Source organism: Otolemur garnettii, unplaced genomic scaffold (genome assembly GCF_000181295.1).
Source record: "Otolemur garnettii isolate 467f Iridium unplaced genomic scaffold, OtoGar3 scaffold00020, whole genome shotgun sequence".
NCBI classification, from domain to species: domain Eukaryota; kingdom Metazoa; phylum Chordata; class Mammalia; order Primates; family Galagidae; genus Otolemur; species Otolemur garnettii.
The window spans coordinates 20,052,475-20,078,732 of record NW_003852415.1 but is presented as its reverse complement, the minus strand read 5'-3'; the positions used below and the strand labels follow the sequence as shown (position 1 = coordinate 20,078,732).

At 34.6% G+C, this 26,258-nt stretch overlaps 1 protein-coding gene across 3 annotated transcripts in view; it reads right to left on the bottom strand.

The window, feature by feature from the left end:
* Positions 1-26,258, bottom strand: part of PPP4R4 (protein phosphatase 4 regulatory subunit 4) — a 122,625-nt gene that overhangs the window by 68,288 nt on the left and 28,079 nt on the right. For all 3 annotated transcript variants that reach the window (XM_012803431.2, XM_023511589.1, XM_012803432.1), the window contains exon 3: positions 6,165-6,267. In XM_012803431.2, the coding sequence (XP_012658885.1) occupies positions 6,165-6,267 (103 nt within the window). The remainder of the gene's footprint in view (positions 1-6,164; positions 6,268-26,258) is intronic.

Below are 26,258 nucleotides of genomic sequence, written 5' to 3'. Positions count from 1 at the left end.
TAGTGGCTAAAAACACAGCAATTGATTCTCACACTACTCTGGAGGCCAGTAGTCCCAAACCAGTATCATTCAGCCAAAATCAAAGCATTGCCAGGCCGCACTTCCACCAAAAATTTAGAGTAGAGACTATTCCTTGCTCCTTTCAGCTTCCCGCGCTTTCTTTCAGCCCTTGGTTTGGGGTCACATCACTCCAATCTCTTCCTTCATCTCCACCCTGCCTTCTTCATGTATGTGCCAAACTTCCCATTGCCTTCCTCTCATAAGGAGACATGTGATGGAATTTAGGCCCTACTAGAAAACCCAGGATGCTCTAACTCAGGATCCTTAACCATATCTACAAAGTACTCTTTTTCCAAATGAAGTAATATTTGCAGTTTCTACAGATTAGGGCCCAGTGTCCTTTGCAGGGAGGGCATTATTCTGCCTACCACATTACTGAAGTAGTTTTCGTGCAAGAAGGTGGTAAGATATGACTGATGCCTTTCAAGATCACTCTGGGTGAGTGTGCTCTTGGAGGCAATAAGGAAGCAGTAGATTCAGTGAGGAGGCTGTTACAGTAACTGGACAAGAGATGACTAAGGCTCCAGAAGTAAAATTACACATTTCATATCTATTGCAGTCATGATCAGCTAATGAGGAGTTGAACAGTAGGTAAAAACAAGCACTCAGGAGTCAGAATTCCTATTCAGACCTAATTATATCATTTGCTAGTTTTGTGGTTTTGGGCAAGTTAAGTTGTTTCTTCCTCTATTAAGTGACTGTTATAGAACCGCAGTGAAGATTCAGACACTGAAATGTGTAAAATGTTTGACAGAATACAAAGCTTAACACATAGTAGGCCTCCATAAATAAAATGTTCACTATGATTATTTTTATCTGTCTCTGGCATTGCACACTTTCTATTATATAATTTTATGACATATATTTTGGTTCCTAAAATATAACTTAACAAACAATTAAATGAATTTAATAACGCAACAGGTAGTAGCTTTTTCTGAACTGCATTATAATGGAGTCACCCTTACCAGATGGTGTAATTACATCATTACTGTTCTAAATTTTATAAAGGTGTCTTAGAAATTTACCTTGACAAACAAATTCTCTCACTTCTAGATACCAGAAGTTCAAATCAAATATTAAAATCTAACATCTGAGAGTTCAATATAATATACTGTGGAAAAAGAATTAACAATCAATAAAGACCACAGGAAAAAAAAGTATTTAATTTTCAAAGGATACCCTAAGGTTATATCATGTAACACGAAAATATTGTTAACAACTATATTTAGAAAATATTTCCACATGTAGGAAATTTAGATTAGAGGTCAAAATATTTCCTTTCTAAATTCTCAGTTAAATTTAACCCTACTTAACTATCATATAAAAAATAATTAAAAATAAAAATTTTTTTAAAAAGAAAAATAAATCTTCCCATATGTACCTCAAAACACTTAAAAAAAAATTTAACCTTGAGACAACTGACCTAATCATACCACCACTCACAGTTGATTTTGGGTGCAAGTTAGAAAGTTACTTGTGGAAATACTATGGATTAGCTCAATTCTAATCCTAACTGCTTTGCCATTTTATCTTTAACCTTAAATTCCTTCATCTCTAAAATAATGAAAATAGCAACCTATTTTAAAAACCATTTTTCACTTAATCCTGATTATAAGGATAAAACGCAAAAGCAGCAAAACAAAAATATCACTGATTGAAGTTTATAATATTTAAAGCCAGCAAAATCTCCACCATCACTTTGTTTGATGTTCTGTAAGGTAAGTAGTGAATTCTAAAAGCTACATACACTACCGTTATAAATGTGCTAAGAATCTTGAGGATTGATTAACTCAAATATTTCTTGCATAAAATATTTATTGTTCATATCTTTAAATTCTCTAAAAGGAAATCATTCACAGACCACCAGTCTAGGTAAGTACTCAATTATCATTTTCTCTATGGATTTAACAGACTATCAACTTAGATAACGAAAACCAACAGAACTATATGAATGCTCAAATCAGAACTCTGAAAGTCATCCCTCATTTCCCAAATCTAATCCATTATCTGCTCATTCTACCTCAAGAACTATGTCTCAGATATGTCCGCTTCTCTCTACTGTCCTAATTAGTTGTCCTAATACCAGCCACCATCACATAACATGAAGGGCCAGGCTGAGTGGCTCATCCTTGTAATCCCAGCACTTAAGGAGACTGTGAGGTAGGAGGATAGCTTGAGGCCAGGAGTTTGAGACCAGTCTAGGCAACCTAGCAAGATCCTCTCCCAACAAAAAATAAAACTAGTCAGATGTAATGGTGTACTCCTGTAGTCCTAGCTACTCAGGAGACTAAGCCTTGAGCCCAGGAGTTCCAGCGTGCATGATGGAGCAAGATCTTTATCTCTTAAAAATAAATAAGTAAAAATACCACAAGGACCAGGGCTGAAGCTTCCAAATTGTCTCATTCCAAACCACTCTCCAAACAATAACCAAAATGATCATTATAAAATATAAACTGCCCTGCTTAAAAGTCTTTAATGGCTTTCCCCTATCCTAGGAATGAAAATCAACTCTTGCATGGTCTATCACTTACCATTTCTCTAAGCTGTTTTCAAGTCATACTCACCCCTACCCATTGTATTCCAACCACACTCGTCTCTCTCACCTCTTTCACCTTAGGGGTATCCTCTGTTCTCTCCAGACTGGACTACTCATTCCTGACTCTCAAAGAGCTGCTTCTTCCTAGCCCTTCAGTTTTCAGCTCCTCAAAGAGGCTTTCCTCTATCATCCAGTGCACAAATGACCCCTCTCAATCCCAGGTTACTTTATCTCATTGTTTCCTGTTCCTTACACTCAGAGCCCTTATCATGAATGACAGTTATATCTTTTGGGAGGGGGGAAGACAGGGTTACTTGTTCAATGTCTGTTTCCCTCTCAGGACTGTAGCCTCCCTTGAGGGCATGTCCCTATCTGTTTTTTCAGGGCGGTTTTCCTGGTGCCTAGAACAGGGCCTGCCACATGGAAATACTCATAAATATTTACAAAAGAATGAGAATGCCATCATTAGAAAATGCTGGAGAGTGCTTTTCTAAAAAAATAACTAAGAAATTATGGCCATAGCAAAGGTGAATAAAGGGACTATATGAGATTTTGTCATGATTTTATCACTGGAAAGTACCCATTCAGAGGAGCAAGGCAAAATTGAAGAACGTGCTAGCCACGAGTGCCAGTAAGTCTTAACAATGTCTGAATACAATGATTTTAAAATGATTTGCACAAAAATAGAGGTTTTTATCATTTGAAATGGGATTATGTGGCTACATATAGCATATATTAATCCATCTATAAAAGTCTATCTGCCTAATTGTGCAGCATTTTTAAGACCAATGAGAATCAATACTATTCTTGTCCTGGAATTGTTTTCCATACTCTTTAGGCCTTCCTTATATAGATCCTGATCTGGGACTCTTCTACCTTTTTTGCACCTCTTTTAAACTTAGTACCAGGCATAAATGAGGATTGTAAATAAATTGGTGCTTGTTGATTAACTAAAAAAATAAACAAAATCACTCAGAAATAAATAAAGATTTTTTTTTTAGTACATATACCGTGTTTCCCCGGAAATAAGACCTACCCAAAAAACAAGCCCTAGAAGGATTTCTATGCATTTGTTAAATATAAGCCCTACCCCAATAATAAGACCTAGTGATGGGCGTGGCTGATGCAGCATATCTGCATAGCCACCCCATGCATTTTGGCGAGGAGAGGAAGACATCCCCTGAAAATAAGCCCTAGTATGTCTTCTTGAGAAAAAATAAATATAAGATTGTGTCTTGGCTCGGCGCCTGTGGCTCAAGCGACTAAGGCGCCAGCCACATACACCTAAGGTGGAGGGTTCAAATCCAGCCCGGACCCACCAAACAACAATAATGGCTGCAACCAAAAAATAGCCAGGCATTGTGGCGGGCGCCTGTGGTCCCAGCTACTTGGGAGGCTGAGGCAGGAAACTCGCTTGAGCCCAGGAGTTGGAGGTTGCTGTGAGCAGTGAAGCCATGGCACTCTACCCAGGGGGACAGCTTGAGGCTCTGTCTCAAAAAAAAAAAAGATTGTGTCTTGTTTTCAGGGAAACATGGTATATGTTCATTAGAATACACTTCCTTTGTATCCATTTATTCAGTTATTCTTCTCCAATTACTTTCAAAGTTTATTAAAACCATATCTTCTATAATTCAGGCATACCTTATAGTTTTGGATGATACAAACTAGAATGTACACAAATAATTCTTTGTATAAATATGCTATATATATATATGATTGTACAATATTTTTACACATTCCCATGAAATTAACTTTTGGAGGGAGTTGCTACTTAATTGCCCTTACTGTGAACCCACCAACAAAGGGGTTTTTGCAAAATAACTTAGAGACCTCTAAAGACCACTACTCTCTTTCATCTTTTATTCTTGCATTGTGAAACTCTGAACATACAATATGCTTTCTGTGGACCAGATTCAGCCTGCTCCACACAGAGTATACAGCATGCTCAATATGTTTAGCTTTAAATATAATTGCTTACTTACATCAATTCCATAGGCAAGAGGACCTAAAGCCCTGTCCCCTTCTACTGTTGTTTAACTGGCACTTAATATCATCAAAAATTGATGTGAAAATAAATCTACTATGTATAGGCTAAATTACTTTGAAATTATGATATAATTCTGAGAAAAATACATTAGGAAAAGGCTTGATTTACTTTTGAATCATATGCAATGCCAAAATAAGTATCATCTCAATTTACCAATGTAACCAGTAAAAAAAAATTCTCATTGTCTGCCAAGAAATGCAAGTATCTTATGAAAATAATATGATATGTCCCTGATCTAAATTACTATAAGTACACATACAACTATGTTGTATGCTATATACGCCTTAAAATAAAGCCCAAGGACAGACTAATAATTACAGTATTTTAATCACATATAAATTAATAATAAATTATGAAAAAAGTTATAGTCAAATGGAAAACAAAAGCAAAATATACAAAACTCACTATTAGCAAACACAATCCCCATTAGTATGTAACTTCCATAACCCCGTTAGTAGTTAAGCTCATGGAGGATACATAGATTGGTGTCTGTTTTGTTCATTCAAGCTCTTTTTTTTTAAATTTCAGATTAATATGAGGGTAATCTAATATGATCAGGTTATAATATTTGCTTTTGTTAGGTAAGGTCTCTGTTGTAGCTGTGTCCATCACCCAGGAGGTGTGCCATATACCCTTACACTGTACCCATTAGGTAAGAGCACACCAATTCTCCTTCCTCCTCCCCTCTCCCCCCAGTTTGAATTAAATTGAGTTTTTCTCTTGTGTGAGCACAGAATAGCTTGTCTACTGCCTTCATATTAGTATTGAATACATTGGATACTTGCTTTTCCATTCTTGTGATACTTTATTAAAGAGAATATTCTCCAACTCTATCCAAGTTACTACAAAAGATGTAAAGTCTCCACCTTTTTTATGGCTGTCATTCAAGTTCTTATATAGAACAGTACCTTGCATACTTTGCACATAGGTGCAAATAAATAATAAATATTAACATTGTAATTAATCTTAAGTATTAAATAGTCAGAAGAATGTAATAGATCAGTTATTCTTGTTTATAGCAAAAAAATTCTGAAGAAATTTAGAAAGCAATAAAATATAAAACTAAAATTGTGATGGCCATAATTGAATCTTTATTTAAGGATTCTACATAAGTTATTATAGGATCATCATTAGGAATATCAGTTAAATTATATTACCAAAACTATTAATATAGATCTAATCCAATAGAACAGCAAATAAGATACCTATGATTATATAAGAATAATTAAAAGAGGTTTTACTAAACTACTAAAAGCATACTTAATTAAAATCTCTACTGGGAAAATGACTAAAGGAAACTTCTAAATCTTCTTTAAGATCTGGATTTCTCCATTTTCATCAGCAAATTTCCCTAAATATTTTCATCATAATTTAAAATATAATGCACATAATAATACATCTTCCACTCAATTTTTAGGTACAAAAGATCAACCATCAAAGCTCCAAAGTATTCTCTCAGCAATGACAACATTAATGTGGGAAAAAAATGAGAAATTCAAATCTTATTTCATACCAACTTACTCTGACTTTTGGCAAGACTCTCCGAAGTGTCTCAGCAGGATTCTGTCGCATCAAACATGGAAGATTTGCGATCACACTCGTTCCTTGCACGTCTTGACCAGCACTTACAAAGAAAACAAAATTTAAAATTTGCAGTTATAAACTCAATTCCTGGTCCACAGTTATAAAAAGCATGTATTAATATGAAAATGACTGTTTTGAAAGATAAGCACTCATACTTCTGACAAAGTTTTAAACTTGAAACACATCATTTAGATATAAAAATAAAATCAGAACTGAAATATCTCTAAATGAATCCTATAACAAATACATAAAGATATTAATTATACTTGTGCTATTTATACATGTCTTCTGAAACTCTATGTACATGTCTTTCTAAAAGTCTATTTAAAACTTTTTTTTTTTTTGAGATAGAGTCTTACTCAGTCACCCTGGCTAGTTTTTCTATTTTTTGTAGGGCCAGAGTCTCAGGGTCTTGGCTCATGCTCAGGTTGATCTTGAACTCCTGAGCTCAGGCTATCCACTCGCCTTGGTCTCCCAGAGTGCTAGAATTACAGGCATGAGCTACCACACCCAGATAAATACATATTTTAAAATTCTACCTCATTTTCTGCCTACAAATTTGCTGTACTTTATAAATGATAAAATTTTATTCTGGTAAAATATTAATATTCAAAGCAACAGGGAGAGCAATAAAATCAACTACAGAAAACTTATACAACTTCCTTTTGGTATAATGAAATTACTTGTTGGACTAGACTAACTCCATGAATTACCAGAAACTTCTTAGAGATATACTCAGTACTCTAAAAATCAATAGGGTATATTTATACAATACCTTTTTAGTGTAAAATTCATTAATCTATGATCAAAATAATTTCAGAAGCATTGTGAGTAGCCTAAATACTTAAAAAAGAGTATTGAGATTCTTCTGAACCATTTCTATAAACTGCAAAAAGGTTTTGTTCTTAAAATATAACCTAAGTGACATAAATTCTGCAAGTACTTGAAATATATACACATATCAAAGAGTCTAGTAAATATGGCATCTTCAGAGTGAAATTCTATATATTCTTATCTGACACCAATTTAAATATGAATTGCTGATGTCATAAATATATATTTATTTACTTAAAATTATTTTTACTTATCTCTTGAAATAGATTTATAGTTATAAATCTATTTCGCCCTAGCTAAATCCTTTAAGAGACAATATCAAGAAGGAATAAAGAAGAGTAAAAAATAGGGAACCCATGGCAAGATGAACAGAGGATGAAAAAGGGGGAAATAACGTTGCATATAAAAATGCCACTTGTAAAAGACTGAATGATGGCCTCCTAAAAGATATGTTTACATCTTAATCCTGGAACCCAGCTTGGCACCTGTAGCTCAAGCAGCTAAGGCACCAGCCACATACACCAGAGATGGCGGGTTGGAATCCACCCTGGGCCTGCCAAACAACAATGACAACTACAACCAAAACATAGCTGGGCATTGTGGTGGGTGTCTGTAGTCCCAGCTACTTGGAAGGCCGAGGCAAGAGAATCACTTAAACCCAGGAGTTGTAGATTGCTGTGAGCTGTGACACCACGGCACTCTACCCAGGGTGACAAGCTTGAGGCTCTGTCTCAAAAAAAATTTGGAACCTGTGAATGTTGTCTTAATTTTTAAAAGGATTTTGAGATGAAGCAGTTATCCTGGATTATCTGAGTAGACCCTAAATCCAAAAATAATTGTCATTAAAAGAAACATTCGTAGAAGACAACAAAATAGGATGATGTAATTTGACCACAGAAACTGGAGTGATACAGCCACAATGAGGTCTTGCTGGCAACCATCAAAAGATAAAAGAGGCAAGAAAAAAATTCTCCCCTAGATCCCTACTAACACCTTGAGTTTAGTCTTCTACTCTCCAGAACTGTGCCAGAATAAATTTCTAGAGTTTTAAGCCATCCAATTTCTGGTAATTTTTTACAGTGGTTACAGGAAATAAATATACTACCAAAGAACTGAAAAAGAGAATAATCTGAAAAAATGATGTTTAATATGGTAATATGTGGCCCAGCATAGAGGTTCTGTAAGTATCTCTTGAAAGGAGAGATGAATAGATGACAAGCTGAATGAATGATGTCAGAAATATTTAATATTGAACATTCAGTGAATTTTATTAACTAACTTGCAATTAGTGGAAAAAAGAACATAACATCTAATACCTCATAGATAAAAAGACAAAACATTTCACAGGAAGCAAGAAAAAGAAAATAAACAAAAAAGAGAACAAACAGAAACAAAAAATAAAATATCAGACTTTAGCCCTAAAACATCAACAATTACATAAAATATAAACAGTCTAAATACAAAAATTAAAAGGAAAGGATTGGTAGAGTGGACTAAAAGACATGACTCAACTATATGCAGGCACACCTCCTTGGTAAAGGATTCAACTACAACTTGGGCTTTACCTAACAAATGCAAACAATGTAACCTAATCGTTTGTACTCTCATATTAATCTTAAATGTTAAAAAAAGAAAAAGAATTTTAACAGATATACAAAGACAGTATAAGTGGCTATATTAATATCAGATACAGTAAACCTCATGGAAAAAAATCACCAGAGACAATAAGGACATTCTAAAGTGCTAAAAGTAGCACTACTCTAAAAGACATAGCAATTCTCAATGTGTACATACCAAAAAGGACTGTAAAATATGTGAAGCAAAAACTGATAGACTTGAAAGGAGAAATATGTGCATAGATACATACACACGTGCAAGCAGAAATTTCAACATACCTCTCTCAACAACTGATAGAACAGAAAATCAGCAAAAATACAGAAGAATTCAACAGTCCCACCAATCAAGATCTATTAGACCAGCAGTTCTCAACCTGTGGGTGGCTGCCCCTTTGTAACAATGAAAATACATCCTGCATATCAGATATTTACATTATAATTCATAACAGAAGCAAAGTTACAGTTATGAAGTAGCAATGAAAAAAAATTTATGGTTGGGGGTCACCACGACATGAGGAACTGTATCAAAGGGTCATGGCATTAGGAGGCTTCAGGAAGGTTGAGAACCACTGTATTAGACATTTATATAACACACCACCAAACCACAACAGAATACACATTCCAACCAACTACTCAAGAAGATATATCAAGATGAGATCACATCCTGGACCATAAAACAAACCTCAAAAAATTGTTAAAAAACTGAAACAATATAAAGAGTTTTGTCTGACCAAAATGGAATCAAATTAGAAATAATAGGTAGAAAAAGCCCTAAACTCTGGAAACTAAACAGCATACTTCTACATAGTCCATAGGTTAAAGAGGAACTCTCAAGGAAAATTAAAAAATACATTGAACTAAAATGTAAATGAACAAACAACATTATCAACATTTCTGAGACACAACTAAAGCAGTGCAAAGTGAGAAATGTATAGCACTAAACAGATACATTAGAAAAGAGGGAAAATCTCAAATCAAAGAAAGGAAATAATAAAGAGCAGAAATTAACAAAAATAAAAACAAAAAACAACATAGAAAAGGGAAGAAATAAAGACCTAGTTCCTTTGAAAGATCAATAAAATCACTTAACCTCTAATAAGAATGACAGACAAAAAACAAGACACAAATTACCAACATCAGTATTGAAACACTAGAGAGCACTATAGACATCAAAGGAATAATAACTGAGTGCTACAGCTAATTCTATACATGTAACTCAGACAACTTAGACAAAATGGACTGATTCCTCAAAATATATAAACCAGCCACAACTCACCCAACATAAAATAGATAATCTGAATAGTCCTACAACCATTAACAAAATTGAATTCATGTTTTCAAATTCCTGAAGAAAATCTCCATGCCCAGATGGTTTCACTGGAAAATTCTGCCAAATATTTAATAAAGAGTTAACATCATTCTAAACAATTTCTCCCAGAAAAGAGAAGCTTCATTAGATGAAGCTCAAAATTGCTATAATCCATTATATTAACAGGGTAAAGAAGAAAAAAATCACATGATCATATCAATTCAGAAAGAACATTTGGGGTGGTGCCTATGGCTCAGTGAGTAGGGCACTGGCCTCACATACTGAGGGTGGTGAGTTTGCACCTGGCCCTGGCCAAACTGCAACAACAACAACAACAAAAAGCCAAACAGAAAGAACATTTGACAAAATTCAACACATAGATGCTGAAATTAAAAATTCAGTATCATTTATAATCACAAAAAAACATAAAATATTAACAAAATACATACAGGATTTGTATTCTGAAAATTACACAATATTGTCACAAGATATCCAAAGAGAGCTAAACAATTAAAGAGACATTCTATGCTGATACACTGATAAATTTGGCACAATAAATATGTCAATTCTCCCTCAAATTCATATACAGGTTTAACACAATTCCTAAGCAAATACAAAGTAAAATAGGTATCACTACACATTTATTAGAATGGCGAAAAGAAAAATAACAACAATACCGAAAGCAAAGAAACAAGATCACTCTTTCATTGCTAGTGAGATCACTCTTAAAAAGTGATATATACAAACACACCCAGACCAAAAAAAAAAAAAAAAAAAAAGTCATATAAAGAGTTTTGTCTGACCAAAATTGAATCAAAGTAGAAATAATAGGTAGAAAAATCCCTAAACTCTAGAAACTAAACAACATACTTCTACATAGTTGAAGTATTCTTTGGGAATAGCCACACTGGAAAATAGTTTGGCAGCTTCTTTCAAAACTAAACATAACACCATGCAACCCAGGAGATAAACTCTTAGACATTTATCTCAAAGAAATGAAAACCTATGTTCACACAAAAACCTGTGGATGAATGTTCATTGAAAACCTGTAGATAAATCTTTTTAACAGCTCTATTTGAACAACAACAATAAAAATAAAATGGAACAACAATAAAATGGAAAACAATGATATGTCCTTAAATGAGTGAATGGTTAGACAAACTGTGGTATATCCATACCAAGAAATATTACTCAGCAAGAAAAAGGAACAAACTACTGATATGTATAACAACCAAATTAATTTCCAAAAAATTATGCTAAGTGAAAAATAAATCAATCACAAAAGTTTACATACTATATAGTCTCATTGATGTAATGTTCACAAAAAGACAAAATTATATGAATGAAGAATAAACTAACTAATGGTTTCCAGGAGTTAAGGAGGGATATAAAAGCAGGAGGGAAATAAGTATGACTACAAAAGTATAATGTGAGAAAGCCTGTGGTGATGGAAATCTTAGGCATCTTTATTGAATCAACATCAATATACTGGTTATAATATTGTAATATTGTTTTTCAAGATGTTACTATGGGGAGAATCTGGGTGGTGGGTTCAAGCCCACCCTGGCCAAAACCGCCAAAAAAAAAAGTAATCAATATAACAAAATTTTCAAAACCACATCAGTATCTCAATACATGTAGAAATCTTACAAATCCAACATCCCTCATGATTTAAAACCACTATGTATCAGCAAACTAGAAATAGAAGGGAACTTCCTCATCCAGATAAAGAGATTCTATGAAAAAGTAGCAGCTAACATCGTACTTAATGGTGAAAGAAGGAATGCATTCTCCCTAATCAGAAACAAGGCCAGGATGTTCACCATTGCCACTTTTATACCAACAATGTGTTAGAGGTCTGAGCCAGTGCAATAAAGCAAGAAAAAGACATAAAAAATTTATAGATTAGAAAGGAAGAAGTTAAATTGTCTTTATTCAGAAGAAAAAAGAAACAGACTTGTGTATGGCAAAAAGCCTAAGTAATATACAAAAAAGTTACTAAAACTAATAAGTGAGTCTACAGTGTGGTAGGATTACAAGTTTAATATATAAAAGTCAACTGTATATATAACAGAAAAGAAAAATTATAAATCGTTATTTTAAAAGTAACTCAATTTATATTAACATAGGAATATGAAATATATTTGGAATATGTGGCAAAAGATGTGTAGTATTGGCTCGGTACCCACAGCACAGTGGTTACAGCACCAGCCACATGCTCCAAGCAAGTTCAGCAAGTTCAAATCCAGCCTGGGCCTGTCAAACAACAATGACAACAACAACAACAAAACAAAATAGCTGGGCATTGTGGCAGGCATCTGTTGTCCCAGCAACATGGGAGGCTGAGGCAAGAGAATCACTTAAGCCCAACAGTTTGAGGTTGCTGTGAGCAGTGATGCCAGGGCACTCTACTGAGGGCAACATAGTGAGACTCTGTCTCAAAAAAAAAAAAAATGAGTAGTATCTGTACACCAAAAATTACAGAACATGCTGAGAAGAATAAAGAAGACCCAAATATATAGAGAGATTATCAAGTATTAAAGATTCAATATAGTTAAAATGTTAATCTCTCAAATTGAAGTACAAATTGAACATAATCCCAATCTATTAGGTTATTAAATATGAAATGCCTGATTTCCTTAAGTACTAAGTTTGACAGTTATTTTCTCTGACAGTTCACTTTGACACTTCTTAGTTGTTTTGTTTTTCTTTTTTTTTTTATTGTGAAGATACATTCCCATTCTTTCAAACACATATTTTGGCATGATTATCTTTCAAAAAAATTAGACCAATTTTTGTAAAATCATGAATATATCAAAAATACAACTTATTTTTTAATATGAGTTCCATTGTGGAACCAATGCAATAAAGACAGCTTGAAATATCAACCAAGTCTTTGGGAAGGATATGATTAGTAAATACAATGTACATTGATAGTTTGAGAATTTCCATTCTGATGTTTTTAATCTTGAAAATGAGCCATGTGGGTGACCTGAAACCAAAGTAGATAAAAATGAACAGAAAGCTATAATGGGAGTGAATCCATCTCAACCTATGTGTGAATTAGCACCAAGGTTTGACATTACTTTATCGACAATATTGGACCATTTAAACGAATCAGCAAGGTAAAGAAGCTGAATAGATGGGTTCCACATGAATTCAACAAGCATCAAAAGAGAAATCACCTTGAAGCTTGCCTTACTTTGCAGTCACAATATAAAGGTGAACCATCTCTAGATTGTATTGTTATGTGGAAAAAAAATACTGATGCTTTTTGACAACCACAAGCAGTCAGCACAATGAATGGTTGCATAAAGATTAAGTGCTGAAACACAGTCCAAGACTACTATGTCATCAAAAAAACAACCTAATGGTTTCTGCTTAGTGGTCTGGCTGTGGTATTATGCATGACAGCTTCATGAAACCTAGTCAACGATGAGAGCAGATGTCTACTGTAACCAGATGGACAGCATGATGAGGATGTTTGTGAGTAAATAGCTGAAACTGGTCCATAGCAATAGGCCAATCAAGACAATGGTGTTGTACAAACAACACTGCTCCAACTACTAAAGCTGGACTTAGAAACTCTCTGTCATCCACTATATTTACCAGGCCTTACACCAACTGACTACCTTCTTCCAGGCATTGGACCACTTCTTGCAAGGAAAAACATTCCACTCTCAACTGTGGAAAATGCCTTTTGCAATTTCATCACCACTTTTGCTCTCCAGGCTTTCTTTGTTGCTGGCATACACAAGTACCACTAAGATGGCAAAACTGTGTTAAGTGTTTAGGTGCATACTTTGATTAATTATACTGCTTCTTGTTTGGATATAATAAACTGTTGATTTGAAACTGGACATTTCACATTTAATAACCTAATAAATCCCAGCAGGCTTATTGTAGAGATGAACAAGTCTATTCTAAACCTCACATGGAAATGAGAAGGATATAGAATAGGTCAAAAATTTTTTTAAAAAAGTTACAGGGCTAAAAATGTTTGACTTCAAACCTATTGTAAAGCTACAATAAATAATGTGGCACTGGCATATAGATCAGTGGTAAGTAATGGAGAGTCCAGAAGTAGAACCACCATAAATGGGCAATTCAATTTTCACAAAGATGGAAAGACAATTTAATGAGAAAATGATAACCTTTTCAATGATGGTGGTGGAACAAATGAATTGCTATTGAATTCATGTAGTAAATCTCTCCCCAATCTAAAACAATATGCAAAAATTAATTCAAAGTGGATCACAGGCGTGAATATAAGAGCCAGTACTATGAAACTTCTATATAAAAACTTAGCATCATATCTTAGTGAACTCGGATATGACAAAGTTTCTTAAATAGGATACAAAAGGCATGAAGTATAAAGGACTAAAAAAATTAACAAAATGAACTATATCACAATTTAAAATGTTTACTTTTCAAAGACATTGTCAAAAGACATTGTTTACTTTCAAAGACATTTTGTAAAACAAAAAGGTAAGCCATAAACTGGCATAAAATATTTGCGAAACATATGTCCAACAATTTGTATCTAGAATGTATTAAGATTCTTAAACTCAGTAATATTAACATCCAATAAAAATGGACAAAAGATTTGGACACTTCACCAGAGAAAATATACCAAGGACAAATAAACACATGAAAAATACTCCATAAAATTAATCATCAGATAAATTCAACTTACCATAATAAGATGCCACTACATATTCACTAAAACAACCAAAATTATAAAACTGAATGTACCAAATGTTGCAAGGATAAACAGAAACTGCCACTCTCATACACTACATAAAATAGTACAATCACTTTGGAAAACTTTGACAATTTCTTTAAAGGTTACACATATTCCTACCAAACAACTCAGAAATTCCACCTTAGATTTGTACCCAAGGAAAATGAAAGCATACATTCATGAACAAAAACATTCACTGTAGCTATTTTTGTAATAGACAAAAACTGAAACCAACTCAAATTTTGACTAGCAAGTAGACAGATAATCTAATTGTGATATACTCATTCAGTGATATATCCATACAGCAATAAAAATGAATGAACTATTGATATACACATGAATAAATTTCAAAATAATTATGCTAAATAAAAGAAGCCATACTGAAAAAAACTACCTTAGTACTTCATTTTATAGAAAATTATAGATTATGTAAACTGAACCACAGTGGCAGAAAGCAGATTAGTTGTTGCCTGGGGATGAAGAAAGGAGAATGAAGGCCAAGTTCCATGGGGCATGAGGAAACCTTCCGGGATGATGGGTTATTATCTTAATTATAATGAGGTTTTCACGGGCATATACAATTGAAAACTCATCAAACTGTACACTTTACATATAGTTCACTTCTATCAATATTGCAATAAACTTGTGCAAAATAAAGTATATAGATACCAAAAGAAAGACTGATGAAGACTGAAGAAAGAAAGCAGCAGTGAACACATACAGTAGTCTTTGAAATTGCCTGAATCCACTGCAGCCATAAAAAAGATAGAGACTTTACATCTTTTATGTTTACCTGGATGGAGTGCAAACATATTCTTCCTAGTAAAGTATCTCAAGAACGGAAGAAAAAGTATCCAATGTACTCAATACTATTATGAAACCAATATATAATCACCTACACATTCATATGAATGACAAAACACAACTATAGTCCAGAAGGAAGGAGGGAGAGGAGCGAGAGAGGAGGGAAGGGGGGAGGTTGGGAGGAGGAAGGGTATTTGGTGGGACCTCACCTAATGTGTACAATGCAATGGTGTATTTCAAAACTATTAAGAGTAAAGTATAAATGTCTTACCACAAAAAATAAGTAAGTGAGGTGATGGTTATGTTAGCCAGTGTGATGTAAGTATTCCACATGGTATATCAAATCAGTACATTGTACCCCATAAAGGAATTAATGTACACAGTTATGATTTAATAAAAAAAATACAAAAAAAGAAATTTCCTGAATCCCTCAGAAAAAAATAGAAACCAAGAGATTAAAACAATTTTTTAAAACCTATTCACATCTATACCATAACTACATAAGATTCCTACACAAATCAAAAATACATGCATGTATGCACAACAACTAAAGCCACACACGATTTTGTACATTCTAGTAGCTGATTAGTCCAGTAAGTCCACAGTAATACCTGAAGGGGCTGAAGAATTCTTGTTCCCATGCACTTTCAAAATTTCTAGAACAAAGCCCCACACTAAAGAAAAATTCTGGGAAATAGAATCTGAATTGAGCAGCACAGGAACAACAGATCGTACACACAAAAAAAGAGAAGGCCCAAATAAAAGGACAGAAGAATGAAGAGAAACAACCAGGAAATCTGATAAAGCATCCTATTTAAAACAATTTTTAAAAAATGGGGGAATCTCTAAACCCTGAAATTAGAGAAACTATCCAGAAACTCTATTTATACACATCTTAAGTCCTGAAACACATCTCCTTCTAAAGTTTATGAAAAAAAAATTCACATAAAAATTAGAAATAAAGATCATAATCAGATTCCATACATAATTTTTTTATAAAAAGAAAAAAATAAAGAACAAATTAATGTATTTAAAGAGAATGAAAGATAGACACACTTACAAAACAGATAACCATAACCTACTATGTCCCTGGGCAAGCAAATAAATTAATATATAAATGCATATATTTGAAAAAAGTCACATAAATAATTATAAAAACTCAGAAGTGAGTCAATAAAATTTAGAAAATGACTTAGCAATTATGAATTGGGCTGCAATAAACATTCATAATTGTTAAGTCATGGAAGAAGCCCAAGTGCCCATCAACTCATAAATGGATTAATAAATTATGGTATATGTATACCATGGAATATTATGCAGCCTTAAAGAAAGGGATGGAGACTTTACCTCTTTCATGTTTACATGGATGGAGCTGGAATATATTCTTCTTAGCAAAGTATCTCAAGAATGGAAGAAAAAGTATCCAGTGTACTCAGCCCTACTATGAAACCAATTTATAGCTTTCTTTTTTTTTTTTTTTAGAGACAGAGTCTTACTTTGTCACCCTCCGTAGCATACCATGACATCACAGCTCACAGCAACCTCCAGCTCTTGGGCTTAGGTGATTCTCTTGCCTCAGCCACCTGAGAAGCTGGGACTACAGGCGCCCGCCACAACACCCAGCTATTTTTTTGATGCAGTTTGTCTGGGGCTGGGTTTGAACCTGCCACCCTCAGTATATGGGGCTGGTGCCCTATTCATTGAGCCACAGGTACCGCCCCAATTCATATGAAAGCTATATACCGACTTCATATGAAAGCTATAACCCAATTATAGCCCAAGAATATGGGGAAAGGGGAAAGGGAGGGGAGGGGAAGGGGGAGGAGGTAGAGGGAAGGTAATTAGTGGGACCACACCTACGGTGCATCTTACAAGGGTACGTGTGAAATTTACTAAATGCAGAATGTAAATGTCTTAACACAATAACTAAGAGGATGCCGTGAAGGCTATGTTAACCAGTTTGATGAAAATATTTCAGATTGTATATAAAACCAGCACATTGTACCCCCCCAAAAAATTTAGAAAATAAAAAGTGAACTACAGTGATATTAAAAACTAGAATAAATATTTCAGAAAAGACGACACTAAACTATAAAGAAGAAAAGGGTAAAAGAATATAACATCATACCTCAAGAGAAATAAAAGGTAAAAAAAACTATTTAAAATTTCAAAAAGGTAAAAAGATTTGAAAGAAAGTAATATGGATTTAGAGAGGCAATATATAAGATAGGTAAAGACGATCCAACAACTTATAAATAGGAGTTCCTGAAGAAGAAAACCAAAACAAGGGAAGGATTTTTTTTTAAGTTAAAAAAAAAAGGAAACTTTCTTAAAGTTAAAAAATATATATATATTCGAAATATCACATACCTCACAAAAATCAATGCACTGTAATGAACATTGAGATCTACTGTTGAGCTTTATTTAAAGTAAAGGAAAAATCCTTTGGGCATCTAAGCAAAATAAGCAAATTACTTAGTAGGAGAAAGAAAATCAGATTGTCATTAGACTTTGATGAGGTTTTTAAAAAGCAATTAATACTAGTCTATAGGCTGACATCACTCACTATAAACAGGATGAAAAAATATAAAAAGTGAAGCTAAATAATTGCTTCATTACCATAATCGCTATCAAACATAGAAATGAAATTTCATTTATATCTGACCTTTCTCTCCCCCAAGGGAATATATTGTGCATAGTGGATTGGGTATTATGAATTAGAAGAAAAAGCAACTGTCAGTATCTCAACAAAAGACGCCCGAGAAATTCTGGTTTAGACAAAGCAACTACTGGTTGAAACCTCTGAAATTGCCAACACTAGGTCGTCATTGACCTACAACAATATAATTTCATACTTTTAAAATATACATTGAGCTTAGGAGAAAGATATTAAGTCGGTGACCTCACGTACATGTATACAAGTTGGGTAATCACAAAATGTGAGAGCAGTGGTTCTCAAAATTTAGCATTGATCAGAATCACCTTGGAGCCTTTGTTAACCCAAAGCCCCACTCCCAGAGAGTCTGGTTCAGTTGGTTTTGATAAGGTCTGAAACCCTTGATTTCTAACAAGTTTCTAAGTGATACTTCTGGGACGAAATATTGAGAGTCACCACAATAGAGGGACAATCATAAAAAGAAGAGAAGGAAACCACAGAATCTTAATATTTAGACCACATGAGCGAAGTGAGCCAAGTGGACAGGGGCAGAAGGCCCATCTGACACAGAACTGCACGTGTTCACAACTTCTATTAGTCCTGGCAACAGCACCCTTCTCCATAATGACAATGTTAAAAATAATATGGCAAAAATAGGCTTGGCACCCATAGCACAGTGATCACGGCACCAGCCATATACACGGAGGCTCCAGGGTTCAAACCCGGCCAGGCCAGCTAAACAATGACAACTGCAACAAAAAATAGCCAGGCATTATGGCAGGTGCCTGTAGTCCCAGCTACTTGGGAGGCTGAGACTTGAAAATTGCTTAAGCCCAAGAGCTGCAGTGAGCTGTGGCGCCACGGCAACTCTACGAAGGGCAACATAGTGAGATTCTGTCTCAAAAAAAAAGTAATATGGCAAAAATAGCAGAGATAGGATAACATGTAAGTCTACTTAAATGCACATCAGAGGAAAGTCTGAGGAGCGGTTTGGGAAAGGGTGGTGTATTAGACAAAAGGGACCCTGAGAAGAGTAGACTTGGCTGGACATTAAAACAGGGGTTCTTAACATGTAAGCCTAGAGCGTCTTGGGGCTGTGAACATCCTGTTACATCTTCCTGACTTTAGTCATAGTCACTATAAATGACCAAATACATGTGGATCTATGCTACCAACACTGAAGCTGACTGGAAGGAACCAAAAAGCAGTTAGCATTGAGGAATCAACAGTACCAAATTTATTTTATTGGTATTTGGTTTTTTAAAAAAATAAATGCTTAATCAACATTATCATTTTTGACTTCAAAATCTGCTTGCAATTCAAAAGTCCAGCACAAGACCCAATCACGATGGTTATAACTTGAGCTGTTCCTTTTGGCCCCAATTGTGCTACTCCTCTAGGACATGCTCCTTGTCTAGGATGTCACTCAGAAACCAAAAGAAAACAAAGCATTTCTCTAAAAGTAAAAAGAACTAGGTTAATCATCTAATCTGTACGCGAGCGGCTAAAAAGGAAAGAGGAGAAAAAAATAAGACTAGTTAAATAAATAAATTTAGGGCAGCTATCTTTTAAATTCTAAATTAATGTTACTAATTATTTTGTCCCCACAGGGAGATGCACCGATTTTATAGAGCCATTTATAGAAATATCTTAAACCAAGTTTGAATACTTTAAACAAGTCAATCCACTCAAGTATTCTTTGCTGTAATAAAATTTGCATAGTCTTCTTTGTTATCCCAGAGTGATTGATAGCTGGTTCCTGACCCCTTCTGATCCAAGGAGGTTTTGTCCAAATTTTACATCCCCCGGTGCCTAGCACAGCAGTACCTAGCTAGGACTTCATCAGTATTTGTTGACTTTAAACCAATTTGTGTCCACCTTGCATCATCTGCCCATTTCTCTTGTCAAAGGCTAAATCTTATTACCTGGAAATTCTTCAACTATATAAGCTCAAACTCTGTGATCTCACTTGTTGGCCACAAACTCTTATCTTCCTGTTTGTCTGCTGTTAAGCCTATTTTTCAACCTCATCACATTTCTAAACTCTTAATTCCTTCTTATTTTCCAGTTTCTAATATTCCTCCCAGTTTTACTTTCTTCACTGATAGCCTGAATCCCCCTATTTCAATTAAACTCTTACCAATAACCTTACTTCTTCAATTCGCTGCTTCTATAACAACTTCAAAATAGTTCCTAAACACTGGATGCCAGGATTGATGCTCCTAACCACTTTATTTGCATTCATCTCATTTGAAGCTTGCAATAATTATAAAGGGGGGGGTAGATACTATTATTGCTCCCTTGTATCGATGTGGAAATTAGAGTTTAGGAAGACTAAGGCACTTGTCCAAAGTTACCAACTCCAAAACCCATGCTAATAATAACCATGGCGCAACACCGACTCCCTTACAAATTCTGTGTCCAGACAATACCAAACCCATCCATTTGCTTTTGCCATCCCACTCCTGTTCCTAAGCTATGCAGAACTGCTGGAGAAAACTGTGCTGCTTAATGCTTTTAAGAACACCTGATTTCAAAAAGAAAAAAAGCTCGTCCTCCATGAGACTGGAAGAAAACACAAAATGATAACCAATTTGTAGGAATCAAGAAAGGGACCAGAAATTCTTAGTGTATGATGTTACCTAAAGCACTTTCAAAACACTATCCTGGGTCAAAAGGAAAATATCTGTACTAGTTTAGAACCCTCACCCTTCCCCCAAAGGAATAAGCCTTGTGCAAGAGCAGATCTAGATGCTAACAGTATTATCTTCCTCTATTCTTGTACCTTGCTCATACCACTAAGAACTTAAAATCTAATGAGATAGATTCACACACAAAGAATTTTGACTACATTGCAAAAAGTCCCCTCTCTCTCTTCCTAGCCTGGATACCCTCATAGTTTACATAATACTAAACCAATTTGAAAAAGCAGAGGAGAAGGAACAGATGGTATCTAAAAAATGATGACACGACATAGTCCGTCACTACAGTATCTGAGAAATCGAGCTTGGCTATGGTCCAGCTATGTGTAGGATATTAAATGACTCGTATTTATAAAGAGCAAACGATACTACTCCTTGCAGCTCTCACGTAAAATCTAAAATGTAATACATAAACTGCGGACATTTGCCTGAATTTATAACAATAAAGCAGATGCCACACAGGCCTTGCTTTGAGTTCACAATGAAATTTAAACTTCACATACTTGATGTTTGATTATTTCTTTACTAAAATTATTAAAGTTCGTTCTAATGAATAGAACAAAAGTAAGCGAAAATGATCACCTTGGCAAATTGATCTTCCAAGAAAGACAAAATCTTCTTTGAAGGCAAAGGTGACTAAATGAGGCACTCAAAAATCTAAAGCAGAAGATACTAAATAGTGATCCAGAACATCGCTAAGTTTTCAAATATGGCATATTCCTGTATCTTAGTACTATGAAATCAAATCCTCAATGGTATGAAATCTTCAAAACATTGCCTTAATTATATTAGTTATTATTATATGAATTATAGTTATAATAATATATTAATATTCATTGTATTAATTACATGAACTATGTAGTCAGAGAATCATTCAAACGTGAATCACAGGTTTAGATTCAATTACAGTCATCACAGGTAGGATCATAAAGAGGGATGTTATATTTTTAACAAGGCCAAAGGAAAGGAAAAAGAACAATGAACATTTAAGGACCTACTATGTGCTAGACAAGGCACTTACATACATTATCACATTAATCCTCACAATATAGGAGCAACATATTTCTATCCTTACTTTATGGTTGAGGAAACGGAGACCCAGGGGGGAAAAATGTGACTCACCCAAAATAATCCAATTAGTCAAGATTAGAGTCAGGATTCCAACCTATGATTTCTAAATTCATAACCTATAGCTATCATGTCACCTCAGATCATAGTCCAATTATCACAATTGGGTTAACTGTCAGCCTCAAATAGTCTCTAAATTTATAATTTGGTAAAGAGTTATGCACATGACTTATTTCATAATATTCATGTTATAATAAGTTCCTTAAATCTGATAATGTCAGATAACGTCCACTATATATCTTTCACTACCAATACTATGTCAACACAGTATGCAGAAGTGTCATGCTCACTATGAGACAAACTCTTCTTTTGATTAAATCTGTACCACTGGTTATACAAAAAGCACTGCCTTTTGAATGGCTCTTCAGCTTTACATATTAAATATTGATACAGCTAGACAGGAGTCATAAGTTCTAGTGTTCCACAGCACTGAAGGATGAACACGATTAACAATTTAGTGTATTACTTCCAAAAACCTAGAAGAGAGGATTTTGAAGGTCTGTAACACAAAGAAATGATAAGTGTTCAAGATGATGGGTATGCTAAGTACTCTGATTTGATCATTACATATTGTATACATATACAGAAATATCACTCTGGGCTTGGTGCCTGTGGCTCAAGTGGCTCAAGTGGAAATATCACTCTGGGCTCGGTGCCAGCCACATACACCTAAGGTAGCAGGCTGAAATCCAGCCCGGGCCCACCAAATAACAATGATGTCTGCAACCAAAAAATAGCTGGACATTGTGGCAGGAGCCTGTGGTCCCAGCTGTTTGGGAGGCTGAGGCAGGAGACTCGCTTGAGCCCAGGAGTTGGAGGTTGCTGTGAGCTGTGATGCCACAACACTCTACCCAGGAGGACAGCTTGAGGCTCTGTCTCAAAAAAAAAAAAAAAAAATCACTCTGTACCCCATAAATATGTATAATTACTATGCATCAACTAAAAATAAATGAATGAATGGTCTAAAATGTACTGGGAAATAAAAATTGAGTTCATTTCGCTCTCCGTCTTTATACCCACAGAGGAACAAACAGCCCTCTGATTTCTTAAGTACATCTTAGAATTAGTTTAACCTTCTCTTTCTCCCTCACATCACCAAGCAAATTTTACAACAGTATAAGAAGATGACTATTATCCTCAACTGTTCTGGAGTACAATCAACTTACTAAGGTTGATTTCCAATCAACCTGTGTTGATTTCCTAAGCATACTTGTGACACTAATAAATTCTTGGGTTTTGGTATTGTTTATTTTGGATTTTCCGCTACTACAGTTACGAACAAGATTATATCTGATGTTAGTTCTGGTATTTTTCACCGCATTACATATAGTATATAAGGGAAGATAATTATTATGAAATTTTAGTTTCAGCTGTATACAGTGATGCATTTGTATGCAAACAAGCATGTGTCTATGTGGGTCACAATTTAAACTGTGTTCCTTATATGATGAGCTCATGGTAAAAAGGAAAAAAAGCAGCTGAAAATCACTGCTCTACAGTATTTTGCGAAGAGTAAAAGGGAAGATTACCAGAGTCTTTCCTAAATATATGAGCTATCGTAGAAATATTAAAAGGAATATAAAATATAAGTTTAGGAATCACTACATAAACTTGGAAGATTTCTGAAACATTGCAAACCCCTCCATGTTATTTTTTTAACTAGCCTTTCTCTTTTGTCATTAACCAATAGCAGTAGAAATACTCTAAAAATACTTGTTTGGGTTTTTTTTTTTTTTTTTCAGTTTTTGGCCGGGGCTGGGTTTGAATCTGCCACCTCCAGCACATGGGGCCAGTGCCCTACTCCTTTGAGCCACAGGTGCTGCCCCTAAAAATACTTTCTGACAATAGATACCTCTATGTTAGGACATAGGGGAAAGGAACCAGTTAAGAAGACACACTGGCAACCCAGCAAGAGATAAACGCAGGAGGGAAAAAAGAGCAGTAACCAACAGCTGTAAAAAAGAGATAAAAGCAGGCCAAATCTCTGGTACCTACAGGAAGAGTAATAAATAGCTATCGCAGAAGGGGGAAGAGACCCAGTTCCTAACCTAGAGGAGACAGGTGGGCTGCTATGCTCAGTCATTCAGTACCAAGGTGCTGGTTCTGGATTCCTCAACACAATCTAGGAATGCTTTATGCCTAGGATAGAATTTGTCACACACCATAGATTGAGTACTTCAAGTACTAAAGAAAAAAATGTAGAAAATGACTCCCAGGTTTGCCTCCAATATGCTTTAAAAAGATGTTAAGAAGATGATAACAAGGCTTCAGTAACAAGTGGAGGTATATTTCAATACAAAGTGATGACTTCCATTTCGGAAGTTTGAAAAGCCAGCAAGACAGTCTGGTGGAGACATCCTGGGGGAGGCACCCAGCAAGCAATCTGGTCCAAAGTTCAGGAGAAAAGGCCATGGCCACAGATTTGGAAATCACATCATAGAGACAAGGACTAAAATCTAGAACGGATAATACAACCCAGGAAGAGAGTCCCAAATAATACACAGTGGTACTGGTCTTTTCATTTGGTTATTACTGTAAATGAGGCACTTTATCAGGAAAAAAAATGTAATATAAACAAATCAATTATGATATTTAAAAGCTCATCAGTTCATCAAAATCAATCCGTAAAATTTGTGTGAAATAACAATTCCTTTTCTTTAATAGTAAGGACAGGATGAAATAGAATATAACGGAATGCTGGAGCAAAAGAGGCCCTTAGAAATTCATTTCCGTCACATTGTGACAATGAAGAAATATTTAGAGATTAGCTAGCTATTGTCAGGATCAAAGCATCATATTCACAAAGCAAGAATCTGATTTTCAAAAAACTATCAGTCCTATGTGATCTTTCATGGCTTCCTAAATAAACTATCATTTAAATTAATTTCATACAGACATATTTTCTCCTTTAAGAGAAAAATAACATAGTCAATTCACTCCCTGATGTCTCCCATAGCAATTGTTTTAGACATTGTTATCATTCCTTTCAGCGATATGTCAATTACCAGTCCTCTACTTATCTAAAAGAAAAAAAATTTTTTTTCTGAGCCCACTGAGGTATAATTGACAAATAAAACTTGGATATTTTCAAAATGTACAATGTGGTGGGAGATTTTTTTTGCCCCTGTACATTAACAAATTATAGTTTTACATATTTCTGGGGGTACAAAGTGATCGATGTTTTGATACACATATACATTGTTAAATGATTACCACAATCAAGCTAATTAACATATCCATCACCTCACATACTTACTTTTTTTTGTGGTGAGACCACTTAAGACCTACTCTCAGCAAATTTCAAGTATATAAATGTCTAAGGACAGATAATTGTTAATTATATCATATGCAATTCAATGAGTAATTAATTTAGGAAAGATGTCTACAGATATAGATAGCTCTATACTTCTTTCTATATACATACACACACACATATTTTTAGATAAGATATATATATATACACACACAGCCCTAAATAGCAAGATTTTAATATGCTGTCCCCAATACTAGGTCTACATGCTATCTGTAAAAGAATTATGAAGAAACTAAGCAGTATAATAGGGCTTTTCAAATCACAATAGGTAATGGTTTTACTATGAAATATGATTTGTAACAAGTCATTCCATTCTTATTATGTTTAATGGAACAAAAAGATTTAGAGCAGCACATATGTTAAAATAAGCAAATAACACATATATAACAACTTGGTATTTTTTTTTTAAACACTAGTCAAAAGAATCAGAGCCTATTAGTATACCTGAGCTCTATTTTTTTTTTTTAACTGACATAGTACATACTATGGAGAAATGGATTACTAACCACCTGAGATACGTGATAACTGGGGGGAGTGGTAACTTCTTTACAGATTCACAGTGTAAAAAAGAATCTTAAAAACCTGAATAGTACATGTATATCTCCCCCACTTTAGTGACAGAATAAATGAGGCACCCAAGGTCACACAACTGGTTAGTGGCTGCGCTCCATGTTTCTTAGCAACAGGGACTAAAAGAAAACCACAAATTATATCATTCGCACCGCCTGATAAAAAGAAACACCAAATTAGTCTAGATACTGATTTCATACGTGTCTATACATATATATGTTGTATCAGAACTAATAAACAGAAGCTCTTTAGTTTGATCAGGTCCCAATAGTGTATTTTTGATGTTGCTTCAATTGCCCGGGGTGTCCTCCTCATAAAATGTTCGCCCAGGCCGATTTCTTCAAGTGTTTTCCCT